The sequence below is a fragment of the Cebus imitator genome, unplaced genomic scaffold (genome assembly GCF_001604975.1).
Source record: "Cebus imitator isolate Cc_AM_T3 unplaced genomic scaffold, Cebus_imitator-1.0 Scaffold48, whole genome shotgun sequence".
Lineage (NCBI taxonomy): Eukaryota > Metazoa > Chordata > Mammalia > Primates > Cebidae > Cebus > Cebus imitator.
In genome coordinates, this window is record NW_016107363.1 from 6,129,724 (window position 1) to 6,143,733 (window position 14,010).

Sequence of the window (14,010 nt, forward strand, 5' to 3'; positions counted from 1 at the left end):
GTGAAATGAATGAACACAAAGGAAAAGACTATAGATAAACAAGTATTCCTTGGATATGAAGACAGAAAAGACTATAGATATACAAGTATTCCGTGGATCTGAACCTTCTGTAGAAGTCACCAGATGTTCACGGACTCCTCACTGTGTCTGATGGGCCTTGATAGGCACTGTGGATGCTTCAGAATCTTATATTCCCATGTGCTTCCATAGTTAAAGTACTTTCAGTGTGGCCCATTGCCCTCACTATGGCCTGGTAGAGGGGTTGAAACAGGTCTTAGCCTTCCTGTTTTTCAGGCGAAGAAAGTGAAGCCTGTGTCCAAGCTTCCACATCTGGTCAGTGGTAGAGCCCAGAGCAGAGCCCAGTGTTTTAATTCAGTCCATTCTCTCTAATACTGCCCTCAAGGACCTTACAATTTAATTAGAAAGACAGAGCATCCATCAAATAGTTCAGTACAGCACAAAAAATGTCATAAAGCAGAATAATAAAATCATTGCTATAATAATGATAATTAGAGCTATCATTTCTTTAAATACCTAGAGTCATTTTAAGACCTCCACAGGCCTAAGAAACATTTACTTACAAGGCTACATTCAATATCATAGCAAACAGACTAAAATATGCTTTCATCCAAAAGTGAATATGTTTTTGCTCTACAATTTTTAAAGGAAATATAAAACCATATAACTTCTACTCATTTATATACAACTATATAAAGGTTGAGTTGAAGTGTAGTTGACAGTAGATAAGTTAGGTTTTAAGTATTTAATTAAATACCTCTTAATTTTGTGATTTACTTTTCATATTTTAAAGCCAGTTTTTTCCAGGTCTCCAAAATCTTTGTAGATCTTGGAAATCTCAGAGGCCGTGGCACCTAATGCCTTACATGTGTTATCTAGTTTACTCCTTAACACTACTGTGTGGTAAGCACTGCTGCAGAGCTCTTGAGTAATGGAGGCTCTTGAGTAAAGTGAATCAGACCTAACTTGGTCTGACTCCCAAGTCTGGGCTCCTGACCACCATGATGTGGTGACTCAGTTGTCAGATGAATGTTATCCAGTGGATATCTGGCTATCCAGTGGATGGTGAGATTTCTGTGCTCTGGGGAGAACTTACACAAGTCTTCATGGAGGATAAATTCCAACTGGCTTGATGGGGAGGGAGGATGATGTCAGTTATATATTAGTGCTCTTTATCCCTACGTTGCATACCTTCAGGGTTCTCTTGCCTTAATTGTGCTTTCGTTAAACACAACTATCAAGCATACATAACACTTCTGGCATCCTTGGTGCCAAAAAGTATCCACCCAGCCAGAAAAATATCTGACTTGGTTAGAGTATCCTTGTAGCCAAGCTAAGATCGTAAGAGTCAGTTACAGATTTTTGCCAGTACACTTTGCAATAGAATAGAAACATTGCCTTTCTTATAAAATATTCTTCAGCAGTCATTTAAACTGCAAATAAGAAGGAGAACAGTGGCCTCCTGATCAAGCTCACTCTGTCATGAAGTAGCTCAGAGACCAGCATTACAAAGGGCAAGTTGAGTAATGATTATTTATGGACTGAAAAGGCTGAACTCTTGGTTGCCCTGATACAGTGTTCTCATCACTGTCCTGTTCTGGCAAAGAGTGAAATCTCCTGCATGACAACTATTCCACACTAAAAGTATATAGCCAAAAATAACACCTTTGGTAATGAACTTAATAACCCCTCTTTTTGACCAAATGAGACATTGAAAACACTCTAATTTTGTTTAGAGAAAATATTGAAAAGCCTGCCTTTGGCGTTCATAAGATATGTTTATTATTGCATCAGAGTCAGTCTATATAAACATTGGAACTACTGCCAAATGGAAAATTGTATTCCTTAATGAACTCTGTGTCTTGTTGCTTGTATAGAGTTTAGATAGAGCAATTTTACAAGGATCGTTGTGGCCTTTTTGAGAGCTCATGCCTTTCTCTTTAAAAGTTGTACAGGGACAGTGAAAAAGAAGAAATAAAATAATTCATACCTTTATTCATCACAATAATATCCAACTTTTTTTTTTTTTTTTTTTGAGACTGAGTCTCACCCTATTGCCCAGGCTGGAGTGCAGTGGCCTGATCTCGGCTTACTACAACCTCTGCCTCCCAGGTTCAAACAATTCTTCTCCTCAGCCTCCCCAGTAGTTGGGATTACAGGTGACTACCACCACACCTGACTAATTTTTGTATTTTTAGTAGAGACAGAGCTTCACCATGTTGGCCAGGCTGGTCTCGAACTCCTAACCTCAAATGATCCGCCCACCTCAGCCTCCCAAAGTGCTGGGATTACAGGCATGAGCCACCACGCCCAGCCTATCCCACTCGTCTTTTATCTCAGCGAATACTGTCAACATCCATACTGACCCTTTAGCCAGAAATTTGGAAGACATCTTCATTTCTGCCACTCCCTTATCCCACATCCAGTTGGTCTCCAAATTCTAAGAATCTTTTTACCTTTAACCCACCCTTCCTAATACCGCAGCCTTGGCACTTTCCTTTTTTCTTTTTTTCCCTTAATCCCATGACTGATTATGCACTTTATTTTTTTTTCCAATATTTACTTTAGATTCAGGGGTTACATGCGCACATTCGTCACTGGGGTACAATGCATGATACTGAAGATTGGGGTACAAATGATCCAGTCATGCAGATACTGAACATACTCCCCAGGAGTTACTTTTTCAACGCTAACCCCTTTCCTCCCTCTCCTCTTTAACAGTCTCCAGTTTGTATTGTTGTCATCTTTATTTCCATGAGTACCTGATGTTTAGCTCCTGCTTATAAGTGAGAACACGCAGTATATGGTTTTCTGTTCCTGCATTCATTTGCTTAGGATAATGGCCTCCAGCTATATCCATGTTGCTGCAAAGGACATGATTTCGTCCTTTTTTAGGGCTTTTGCACTTTATTTTTCACCTGAATTCCTTCAACAGTCCCCTGACATCTCTGTGCCTCCAGTCCAAGCACCATCACCTGGTGTTTTGGAGCATCAGCTCTGATGTCAAATTGCCATGGTTCAAATCCAAGCTGTGACCCTTATGAAATGCTTGGCACTGTATCTGAGACATAAGTACTTAATAAATAAAGGTTAGCTGTCATTATTGTTATCATTAGCCCTCACATTAGTGAGCTTTCTAAAGCCCGGTTCTGATCTGATCTGATCTCTTCCCCATGTAAAGCCCTTCAGTGACTCCCCTTCACCTCTTTAATTTGCATACAGGAGCCCCCATGCCCTGAGACTTGCCCTCTCTCTAGCCTCATCTCTCACTGCACCCCGCCTTTCACTCCATTCTTTAGTCTCTCTTGTGATTCCCTAAATGTACTCTGCACGTTCTCCCTGTACCTTGGACCTGATTAGCCTCAAAACTTAGCTCCAAAGTAACTGTAGCCCTTCTCCAGGCCTCGTTGTGAAGGATACCCCTTCTCTGCCACAAGAGCCAGGAGTATCTCCATGATAACTCTTACCACAAGCTTGATTGTCTGTGTCACATTCACTCATTCCACACGTATGTTTCTGAGTGGTACAATGTGCTGTGAATAAGGCTGGCTGCTGAGGATACAGATAAAGGCTTATCCAAGTTTGAGGTGTTCACCGTTTTGGAGGGGAAGCCCAGGTAAACAGCTCACTGTGACACAGGGTGGCAAGTGATAGTAGAATAATGAGTTATGGGAACATGTGAGAGGGACCGATTCCACCTGTGGGTTTCAGGGATGCTTTCACAGAGAAGGCAACAGTTAAGCCGAAGTTCAGTAATGAGTTCAAGTTGGAATTCCAAGTTCCAAAAGGAAACCGAATTAAGTTTGTGGTCGGGGGGTAGAGGGGAGTCTCTTCTTTAAGAAGATAACCTCCTCGTAGTGCCTTTGTTTCTCTGTCAGCTTGCATAGCACTTGAAATGAGTTTTTCTTGTCTCACTACCCATCCTGCCACCCAATATACATCCAGGGGAGCCACTCTGCTCCTGCCACACTGTTGACCTGGCTGTCACTAGTGGCCCTGTGTTCAGATCAGGCCGTGCTCAGCTCTCTGTCTGGCAGCTCCCTAATCCCTCTTCTCTGCTTAAAAAATGGCTTTTTAATTTCTGTTTTGGTTTTTTGGTTTGGGGCTGAATTTTTTATTAAAGACTAATTTTTTGAGCCATTTTAGGTTCACAGCAAAATTGAGAGGAACCCCATTATCAATGTCCCCCACCAGAGTGGTTATTTGTTACAATTAATGAACCTCCATTGACACATCATTATCACCCAAACTCTGTAGTTCACATTAGGGTTCACTCTTGGTATTGTGCATTTCATGGGTTTAGACGAAGGTAGTGACATGTATCCACTATTATAGTATCATACAGGGTAGTTTCACTGCCCTAAAAATCATCTGTGCCCTATTTGTTTATCCCTCCTTTTGCTTATTTCTGAAGGTGCAACTCAGTTGTCGCTGCTTCATGAAACCTTCCTCAACTCTCATCCCACCCTGAACAGAATTATTCGCTTCCCTCTCTAGGTCCCTGTTATCTTCAGGCTCAGTTATAGCACTTACAACATCAGCTAACCACTGTTACTAGTATCCCCAGGCCGGTTTGTGAATTCCTTGAAGGCAGAACCCTGCCTGTGTTCTTTCATACCTTCCACGTTGAAGCACAAACACTGGCACAAGGCATCACAGCTGGTTGTCAGTCATTGCTTGAATGAATCTATCAATATTTTTTAAAATTCCTTTTTTATGGATGAGTTCATGTCCTTTGCAGGAACATGGATGAAGCTGGAAATCATCACTCTCAGCAAACTAACACAAGAACCGAAAACCAAACACTGCATGTTCTCACTCGTAAGTGAGAGTTGAACAATTAGAACAAATGGACACAGGGAGGGGAACATCACATACCAGGGACTGTCAGGTCATGGGGGATAAGGGAGGGATAGCATTAGGAGAAATACCTAATGTAAATGATGGGTTAATGCGTGCATTGAACCACCATGGCACGGTATACCCATGTAACAAACCTGCACATCCTGCACACGTATCCCAAAACTTAAAGTATAATAAAAAAAATTCATTTTTTACTCTAAAGGAAGGTAATTTTCGTCAAGATTCCAAAATAAACATCAGCTTTGCTTTGCTTAAATAAATCCTGAGTGATGCATGTAATATTTTTAATTCAAGATTTAATAAATGGATATTAAATATACACCCAAAGGAAAATCTCCTTCTGAGCAGGGCCTCACTACCAATAGGAAGAAAAAGAGATTGTAGTCAGGTCCCATTCGGTTTAGCATTTTTACCTGACTACTTGACACACATTGCAGTCTGAAGCCAGAAAGCCTACACAGAGTAAAATGAAGAGTCTTTAGCAAAATCCAATGTGTTTACCACAAACTTTGATTCCTCAGCATTTGTACAGTTCAGAGTAATATGTACTGTTTAAAAGGTGTTTAGATATAATAAATTAGTCATTTAAAAGTGTAATTAAATGTAACCATAATCCTCATAGCAAATTGGCTTTTGTATGCATCTCTTGCCAAATAAATCAAGCCTACTGAGAAATCCATTGGCCTTTGACAGACAAATTTTTCAAAGTTTCTAACTTAGAACCAAATTCAATTAAAACAATACTTTACAATTTCTGTGGAAACCAGGCTACAAGTAATCAATTTTGGAGAGTTTCTGTTAGGAGTAGCCCTCATGAGATTTATTTAAAAACTGGGCTCTCGGCAGCCTTCAGAAGGGTGCTAGGAGTTAGTTATAATGAATTTTAATTGAATTCTCTCTTGATAAGGGATTTTGATTGACAATACCATAAAGCCATATCACGTGTGTGTGTGTGTGTGTGTGTGTGTGTGTGTGTGTGTGTTCTATATTTTAAGGAATAGGAATAGCTATCAATGGAGACTGCTTCATGTGATGCCTAAATAAATCCAAACTCTAGATCAGACAACCTAGGCTCAAATCCCAGATCTGCCATTTATGGACATGATCACCTTTGAAATGGGAATAATAAAAGAACCTTCCTAATATTGGCATTATGCAAAGCGAATGAGTACATGAAATGCACGTGCCCCGTGTTCAGCAGAGTAAGCTTACACTGTCAACTGCTGCTCCCCTGAGGTTATTCTCCTCAGAGGGCCACTTGAGTGATCAGAACAAAATTTCTAGGACATTGTCCCTTTTTATGATGACTGAGGCCTGTAAGGATAAGCAGAGATTCTGTAGTCCTTGTTTTGATGTGAGTTTAACCATTGGCATACAGACTGGCTCCCTCAGATCCTTAAAAATAAACTCTCTCATTTTTTTATTTCAATATTTCATTTCACTTTCCACCCTCAAATGTAGATTCAAGAAACGCAGGCTTATTGTGCAGCTACCCTGTGAGCAGATGCCCCAAAGCCGTCATTCCTTCGAGTTAATAATTAACATAACCTGACAAGGTGTGGTGGCACAGGTCTGTAGTCCCAGCTAATCGGGAGTCTACGGCAGGAGGATTTTAGCCCAGGAATTCAAGGCCAGTGTGGGTGATATAATGAGACCCCATCTCTTGAAAAAAAAGAATCCCCATAACCTAATATCAGGCACGTAAGTCTCTATAGCTTACAAAAAATAAAGAAAAGCTCATTGCGTGCATCCATCAACATGGCATGTTGTAGAGCATAATATTTGGAGAATAACGAAGCAAAATACACTTAATAAAATTGCAAGCATATGGTGAGGTTCTCAGACAAGTTATTTGTGGTCTTGATTAACCTTGCAACAACATTATTGCCATTTTCATAGGTTTTACATAACAACATACAAATATTGTCTTTACCTTTTAACATGCCAGCATTATCTTATCTCCTGTTCTTTTATTTAGGCTTCATTTTTCTCCCTCACCCCAAAAATCTCTAGCAGCTTGATCCTGGAAGAGCAAAGCTTCTTGTAGTCCGTGGTAGTTAATTTTATATGAATACTGTTTTCCTGGCACATAGCAACAGTGCCACCAAAAGGACAAGGCCCTGAGTTTCTAGGATCTTTTCCATTTCTTTACTCGACAGCATATCAGCATTTTTGCATGATATTCCTGGTTGCTGTGTATTCAAAATATAATATATTGGCATTTCAGGCTCCTTATAGTTAATAGGTTTTAATTTGTTGTGATCTACAGATTCTTTAACTTCTCAGCTGTCTTTGGGTAGGATGAGTTTTCTTTTAATCCTCCCGAACTAAAAAGGTAAGTCGTTGATTGTGTTAAGCTGCAGATAAATCATATGAGCAGATGTTCTTATACAACTGTAGAAATGATATACGAAAACTGATATTAGAGTCACTATAATATCTGTACTGTCAGGAGGAAATATTGAAATGCGTACATTGTTCTGTGTTTAGTGACTATGAAAGTCACCCCAGGGTATAAACTTTTCTTATTCTCAGAGTACTGTCTGTTATATTTTATGATTGCTCCAAATTTAGTAATGTGGCAAAACTCATTTGTTAAATTTTAAATATATAATGACATGTCATGAGAATAAAATCAAATGAATTTAAGTTATGGCAAGGATATAATCATATATATTTCAAACAAATGTATTTCTTTGGGGTCACTTTTTTTTCCTGCTACAAACAGAACTGATTTTGTCATATTTGTTATTCAAAAACTTAAAATAGTCACCTCTCTAGATGCAGTCTCAAGCTGAAATAAACATTACAGACTAGTGGTTAAGAGAGTAAGCTGTGGACTCAGACTGCCTAAGTTCACATTCTGGCTCTACTCTTTTCCTGACAGGCACAATCCTGGGTTAATACCCAGTGTCAGTTTCCTCTTCTGCTAGATAGAGTTGTTCATACTATTTATTTCATAGAATTGCTCTGAAGAGCAAATGAGATCATATCTACCAAGAATTAGCATAAGTACTCAATAAATATCAGTCACTGCTGTTATGATGATGGTCATAGTTCTCTGTAGATACTGGTTGCCATCCCTTTGCATCTACTTATGATATTCTCTAGGTATGGCTGAATGCCAAAATCAAAACAAATTTTATATAATTTCATTGGTGCTTTCACAGGATGCTACCTACCTAGAAATTGGTTTACTGCTACATATGTATATAAACATATTTTAGGGGAGGAAAAATATCTTTTTCTCACCCATCCTGGATTCATCACCAACACCTCTGTTTTAACAAAAGACAGAATAGCAAAAAAAAAAAAAAACATACAAATTTATTTCATGTAAGTTTTCTGTGATATGGGAGTCTTTATAAGGAAATGAAGAACGGAACAAACAGTTAAACTTGAATATTTTTACTGTAGGTTTGATGAAGAGGGGAAAATGGTGGAGAAATATGATTGGACAAAGGAGCTATGAGCTAATGGAAATAAACTGAGGAAAATCAGCAAGGCCTTTTGTGCAGATTCTTCTCTGTGTCCCTGTGTCTTCAGAGATAGGGATGATCCATTCTTAGGGGATAGGGAGGGCATCTCTCAAATGAGCATCTTATGACTTGCTCCAGGGGGTGGTCAGAAAATTCTACCTACGTTTTATGAACAGCTGCAGGAGAGAACAGGGGAGAGGGAGAGTGATCTTCCTGCTACTGCAAATGCCAGGGGTTAGCATGTCCTGAACTCCATCAATATCCATTTGTAAGTGAGGACGTCTGGCTCCACACAGCTAGTTGTTCACCTTTCTATCTGTTCGTGTCAGCAGTTTTTATTTGAAAAGCTTCTGTTGGTTACTTTTTTGTTTTCTAACACTTAAAAATCACTATGAACAAAGATGGAAATGGATCAGTTTGTATAGTCTAAAGCAAGGAGGGGTTGAGTCACAAACAAAATAGGATTCTGTAACCACTTCTATTTTCCAAGGGATGGAGTAAGTCATTTAGAATAGAGGTTTAGGGATAGGTATAAATAGAATTAATAGAATAAAATTAAGAAATGGAAATTCACCTGAATATCAGGACTGTGGTGCTTAGAGAGTTATGGAAATGCCTCTGAAAATAAGTAAGCAGAGGTCCATTCACTGGAGGCCTGACTACAGCTGAAATACTGGACGAATACCAATGAATTTGTTATTGAGAGTATTTCTATATCAGTGTGAGTTGGTCCAGAGAAACTGTTAGGCCTTTTGCTTGCTAATTTCTTTTTTGCTGTGAAATAATAAAGCCTAAATCATAGAACCAAATTTCACTTGTAAATTGCTGGAAGTCTTATTTCTCTAGTGAGATCAAATATGTCTTATGACATGTTTTTCCTTCCACTATTCTCCCAGCTGTTGTTTCTTATTACTGAAATAGTGATGCTTTGATATTGGTTCAATTACCAAAGTATCTGAGTACATTTAAATTCATGGTGCATAACAGGTAGTCAGGCTAAGTGACTGTGATTATCAGATGAGGTGTTTGTTTTAAATTAAAGGAACACTTCCAAGAGATAATTTATAGAGGAAGACAGCTTACCCTGAAGAATTCCCATCCCCTATGTCATTAATATTTTAGGACTTATTATAATAAGGAAGTTGTGGAAACTAAAGAGTATAGGCTCTGTATGTACAGGCACCATGGCGACATTGTTTTCCTCAGACAGGGGCCACATGGTGGGTGAGAAAGCCTTAACACCAATCCCACTGGGTATGGAAGTAGCTAAAGCTCTTTGAATGCAATTTAAACATGTATACCAAATTCTAAATTGTAATAAAATAAGAATGTTGCAAATGATTTCTTATTAGAATTGCATTGTTGCTAACCACATAAATACTTAGAGCTGATGTTCAAAAAAGGATGGAATTTTCTCCCTTATAGAACAAAGGGAAAATATAAAGTTTTGTTGGAAGCAAGTGTTTAAAGCTACATGAGATATAGTTCTTCAGCTATGTTTGGAAATGTAACTGAAAGGTTTCTTGTGGAGGGAAATTTGAGATTTCACATTTTTGTTAGGTATTGGCATCATTTTTTTTTTCAGCTTATTGATCAGTGCTTGAGGTTGTATTATATACGCTTGGGGAAAATAACCACCTTGACCTAAAATTTACATGTGTAATTCTCATTAGTGGTAACAGAAAGTATTCTTACAAACTTACTAACATTGAGACTAAATATATTTTCTGTGTGTCTGGGACTCTGTTATTAATGATGCTTGCACTGCAGCACTAGTTCCATGAGATATCTGGTTTTGTTTTGCTCTGTCTGAAAATATCAACCAATGTTAACAGCATAAAAATTCCACAAAGAGGAAAATTTCAGTACATGACCTTTAATTATATCATAGATGCTATGAAGTCCAATGACTGGGTCATTAAAATGATAATAATAATAAATGTGATTTCTCATTGTTATCACTCTGCTATTTGCTGGGTCTCCAAAGAGCCTTTGACTGTTCTGTAAAATAAACTTATACCCTTCTTGTGGGTTGTGTCCAAGGAAACAGTTACAGTAATGAGAGTGGATTTGGATGTATACGTAAACAGCTTTGTGCTGATTAAACATTCACAAATGTTTTGTCTCTTACAGCCTGTCAACCAGGGTCGCCACTATCAGAAAGAAATGAACCCACCTTCTCCTTCTAACCCCCGGTAAGAATTATTAATAATCTAAATGGTTTTTAAAAAACCAGACACACTTTGTTGGAAGATTGTGCATTTTTCTTGGTTTCCTGAAATTGTTTTCCAAAACTTCTAGCTTCCAAAGTTATGTTCTTTCAAAGTCTCAGTTCTTCTACTTGTCTTCTTTGGACTTTAGAAGAGTGGTAACAGTCTACCTAGGTTTAAATATCTACCTTTTAATAGTGGAATTTTGGATAAGTCATTTGACTCCAAGTAATTCAGGCATAAGAATTACTTCATAGTATTTTGGGGAGATTCAAATGAAAACTTCTTAGAACAGTTCCTGGCACATAGCAAGTTCTCACCAAGTGTTAATTTATTCATATTACTTTATTTGCGTAAATATTTCATTTTAATAGGTTTCTGATGTTTGGCACATTTTAGACATTTTTTTAATATCACCTGGTGCTCTTAAATTTATCAAGATAGCTTATAAAACTTCAAATAACCGGTCTCTTTTTTCATAACATCAAAGTTTATAATCTCAAAATTACTTTTATTATTTCAAAAATGTCATTGGTATATGAGTCATTTGTTGCGATAACCTCGTTATTTTTGGTTCATTAGGAACAAGAGATCTAAATCTGAGTTTCGAAATACATATTGTATGATTCTATAACTTTCTGATAAATAATTATATAAGCTAGTTTATCCATATGAATCAGTATTACCTTATCAGTATTTATCATACACTAGGAAATTATTGAAACATCCATATATCTTGAGCCTACCTAGAGAGTCTTAGTTACTGTGGTGCACCTCATTATCCAAATGCATCTGACCTGTACTGTGGGTTGTCCTATGGAGGGTGTGTTAACTATTGCATGGTGTCTGAATTAAGACTCTTAGGTTACACACTACAAAACAGCTTAGCTAGTATTAAAAGACAGAAAGAGATAGGGAGAAAAAGAAAGAAAGGCAGGGTGGGAGCTGTTAAGTAAGGTACAGGGCTGTATTCTAGAACCCAGAGGCCACCATGCCTCAGGAGAGGCCTGAAACTAGGAACTAGAAAGCAGAGAGGCAGCCAGGCAGTCTCTTCACTCCATGTCTGCTTGCTTCCTCCCATCTGCTCCATTCTTCTCTCTAAGGACCAGCTTTCTCTGCTCCCTAGTCCACATATGGCCATTTGACAGCTCTGAAGTTGACATATTACAGTTCAACATACGTGTCAAGGCTGAAAGACTATGTCTGCACCTCCCTTTCTGAGAGAGAGAATGTGATTAGCTTAGCTTGGGCCAAGTACCCATTCTGGTCCAGTCACCAATAAACAATGAACCAAGCCATATAAAATAAGCATGGCTTCCAGGAAACCATATAAATGGTTTACAGGACTTTTACTGGGATCCAGAATATTCATGACACAGGTAGAGTAAATGTTCTTTATTAGTAATCTCTTCTAAAGGTTCCTGTTCTGTACACTTGCTCTGATCATTTGTTCATGTTACCTAGTAGGGTGAATTGTCACTTTCATAAATAGATACACTAAAGAGTTTAAAATTGAGATTAGAATTTCAATATATATAAGAAGGTGTTTTAATGTTGTTAAAATTAGTTATCTCTTCATAGGTGAACATGTCACTAAAACATGTCACTAAGAATCTTGTAGCTTATCTAGATTTGCCTAACAAATTATTTTTTTCTATATATGAGTAAGCTTTCAAGGTAACTGGAAATCCAACTTTGGTCCAAATTATAATAAATTAAGAATTTGGTCCAGGCATGGTGGCTCATGCCTATAATCCCAGCACTTTAGGAGACCAAGACAGATGGATCACCTGAAGTCAGGAGTTCAAGACAAGCCCGGCCGCCATGGTAAAACCACGTTTCTAATAAAAATACAAAAATTAGCTAGGTGTGGTGGCATACGCCTGTAGTCCCAGCTACGTTTCTAATAAAAATACAAAAATTAGCTAGGTGTGGTGGCATACGCCTGTAGTCCCAGCTACTCAGGAGGCTGAGGCATGAGAATCACTTGAACCTAGGAGGCAGAGGATACAGTGAGCCAAGATCATACAACTGCACTCCAGCCCAGACGACAGTGAGACTCTGTCTCAAAAAAAAAAAAAAAAAAAGGAACTAATTTGTGGTCTGAACAAATGAGATTGATAGTAAGATATGTTAGACAGTGGAGCCTTTTGTTTCAATAAAAAGAGAAAAGGGACCTAATTCTCATCCTAATTCTGTAATATAGTGTATAATCTCAGACAAGCCTCTGACCTCTCCAGACCTTTTTAATAATATGAATACCCTCATGTGTAAAAGAAAGGACTTGAGTTGGGTGCTCTCTGAGACCAATTCCAACTTTATGATTCCGTGACTTTTACAAGACTCATTACAGCCTTTGCTTCGTAAAGCAGTCTTGCCATTGAAGGATCACACTACTTTTATTTCATTGTCCTGTATAGAAAACATGCTTCATAAATATTGGATAGATAACTGAATAAATGAATGAATATCCAGATGTGGTAATATGCAACTTTAAATATCTCTTTTACAAATTGATTTTCAAAGATACACTGTCAAGATAGAATATGAAATAATTCACCAGGTAGACTGCATATTTTATGCAACCAATTAAATGTTTATTTAAGAAAAATTAATTTACATTTCTGCATAATGAAATAAAAAGGCCAAATTCTAAAGCCAGAAATAAAATGCCACCAAACCCTTTTGCCAGCAAGTTATCTACCAGTTTCCTAAAAAATTATTATATAACCATTCAGAAAATCTGCAGATTATGTGACTTGGCTCTTGGCACATAAATTCAGCAGCTTAGGAGAATTGGCAGGAAGGCATTATTGGGCCATAAATACAGAAGATGATAAAATTATGGGGTCAGTATATATCATCATATAAAAATGAAATAAATTGAATCATGTAATGCATGTAATTTAACTTAAAACTGAAAGCTCTGATTCTTCTTAAGATCTGTATTTATTATATTTCTTACAATTAGTATCCCCATGCTTTAGACCCTAAAATATAGAACTTTAAATTTAAAGGATATTGATAATTAATATGAAAAATATAAGAAATTAGAAGATAAGTCTCTGAAGCCTACCCTCTTAGATAAACGAGCATCTAACTTGAATCCTTGATTGAAAGTTCTGGTATGGAGGCTATGAACAATACATGAAAAGCAGGTAGGCCCTTCATTTCCTGAATTAAGTGTGGCTGTGATTAAAGTAATGCCAACATGGCAGAGACAGGGTGGTGTGGACAAGCAGTTCCACAAGAGGAAAGCGTGATGGTGACCTCTGGGAAGTGAGATAGCCAATGAGATATCTACAACTACTCCAGAGACCAAAGATCCTAAGGTTTTTAAATTTAGCATAGACTGTGCCCACATATATACATGTTTAGAGAATCACCTTTTGACTAGCTTTATTAATATACCAGGACAATCAATATCCCCAGTCTTTCAT

General features: G+C 37.8%; 1 protein-coding gene across 6 annotated transcripts in view; it reads left to right on the plus strand.

The window, feature by feature from the left end:
• CFAP20DC (CFAP20 domain containing) overlaps positions 1-14,010 on the plus strand; it is a 288,204-nt gene that overhangs the window by 211,268 nt on the left and 62,926 nt on the right. For all 6 annotated transcript variants that reach the window (XR_001824890.2, XM_017527412.2, XM_017527405.2 and 3 more), the window contains one exon: positions 10,494-10,555. Coding sequence is in view for 5 of the 6 variants with exons in the window: in XM_017527412.2 (XP_017382901.1) it covers positions 10,494-10,555 (62 nt within the window). In the remaining variant the exon portion in view is untranslated. The remainder of the gene's footprint in view (positions 1-10,493; positions 10,556-14,010) is intronic.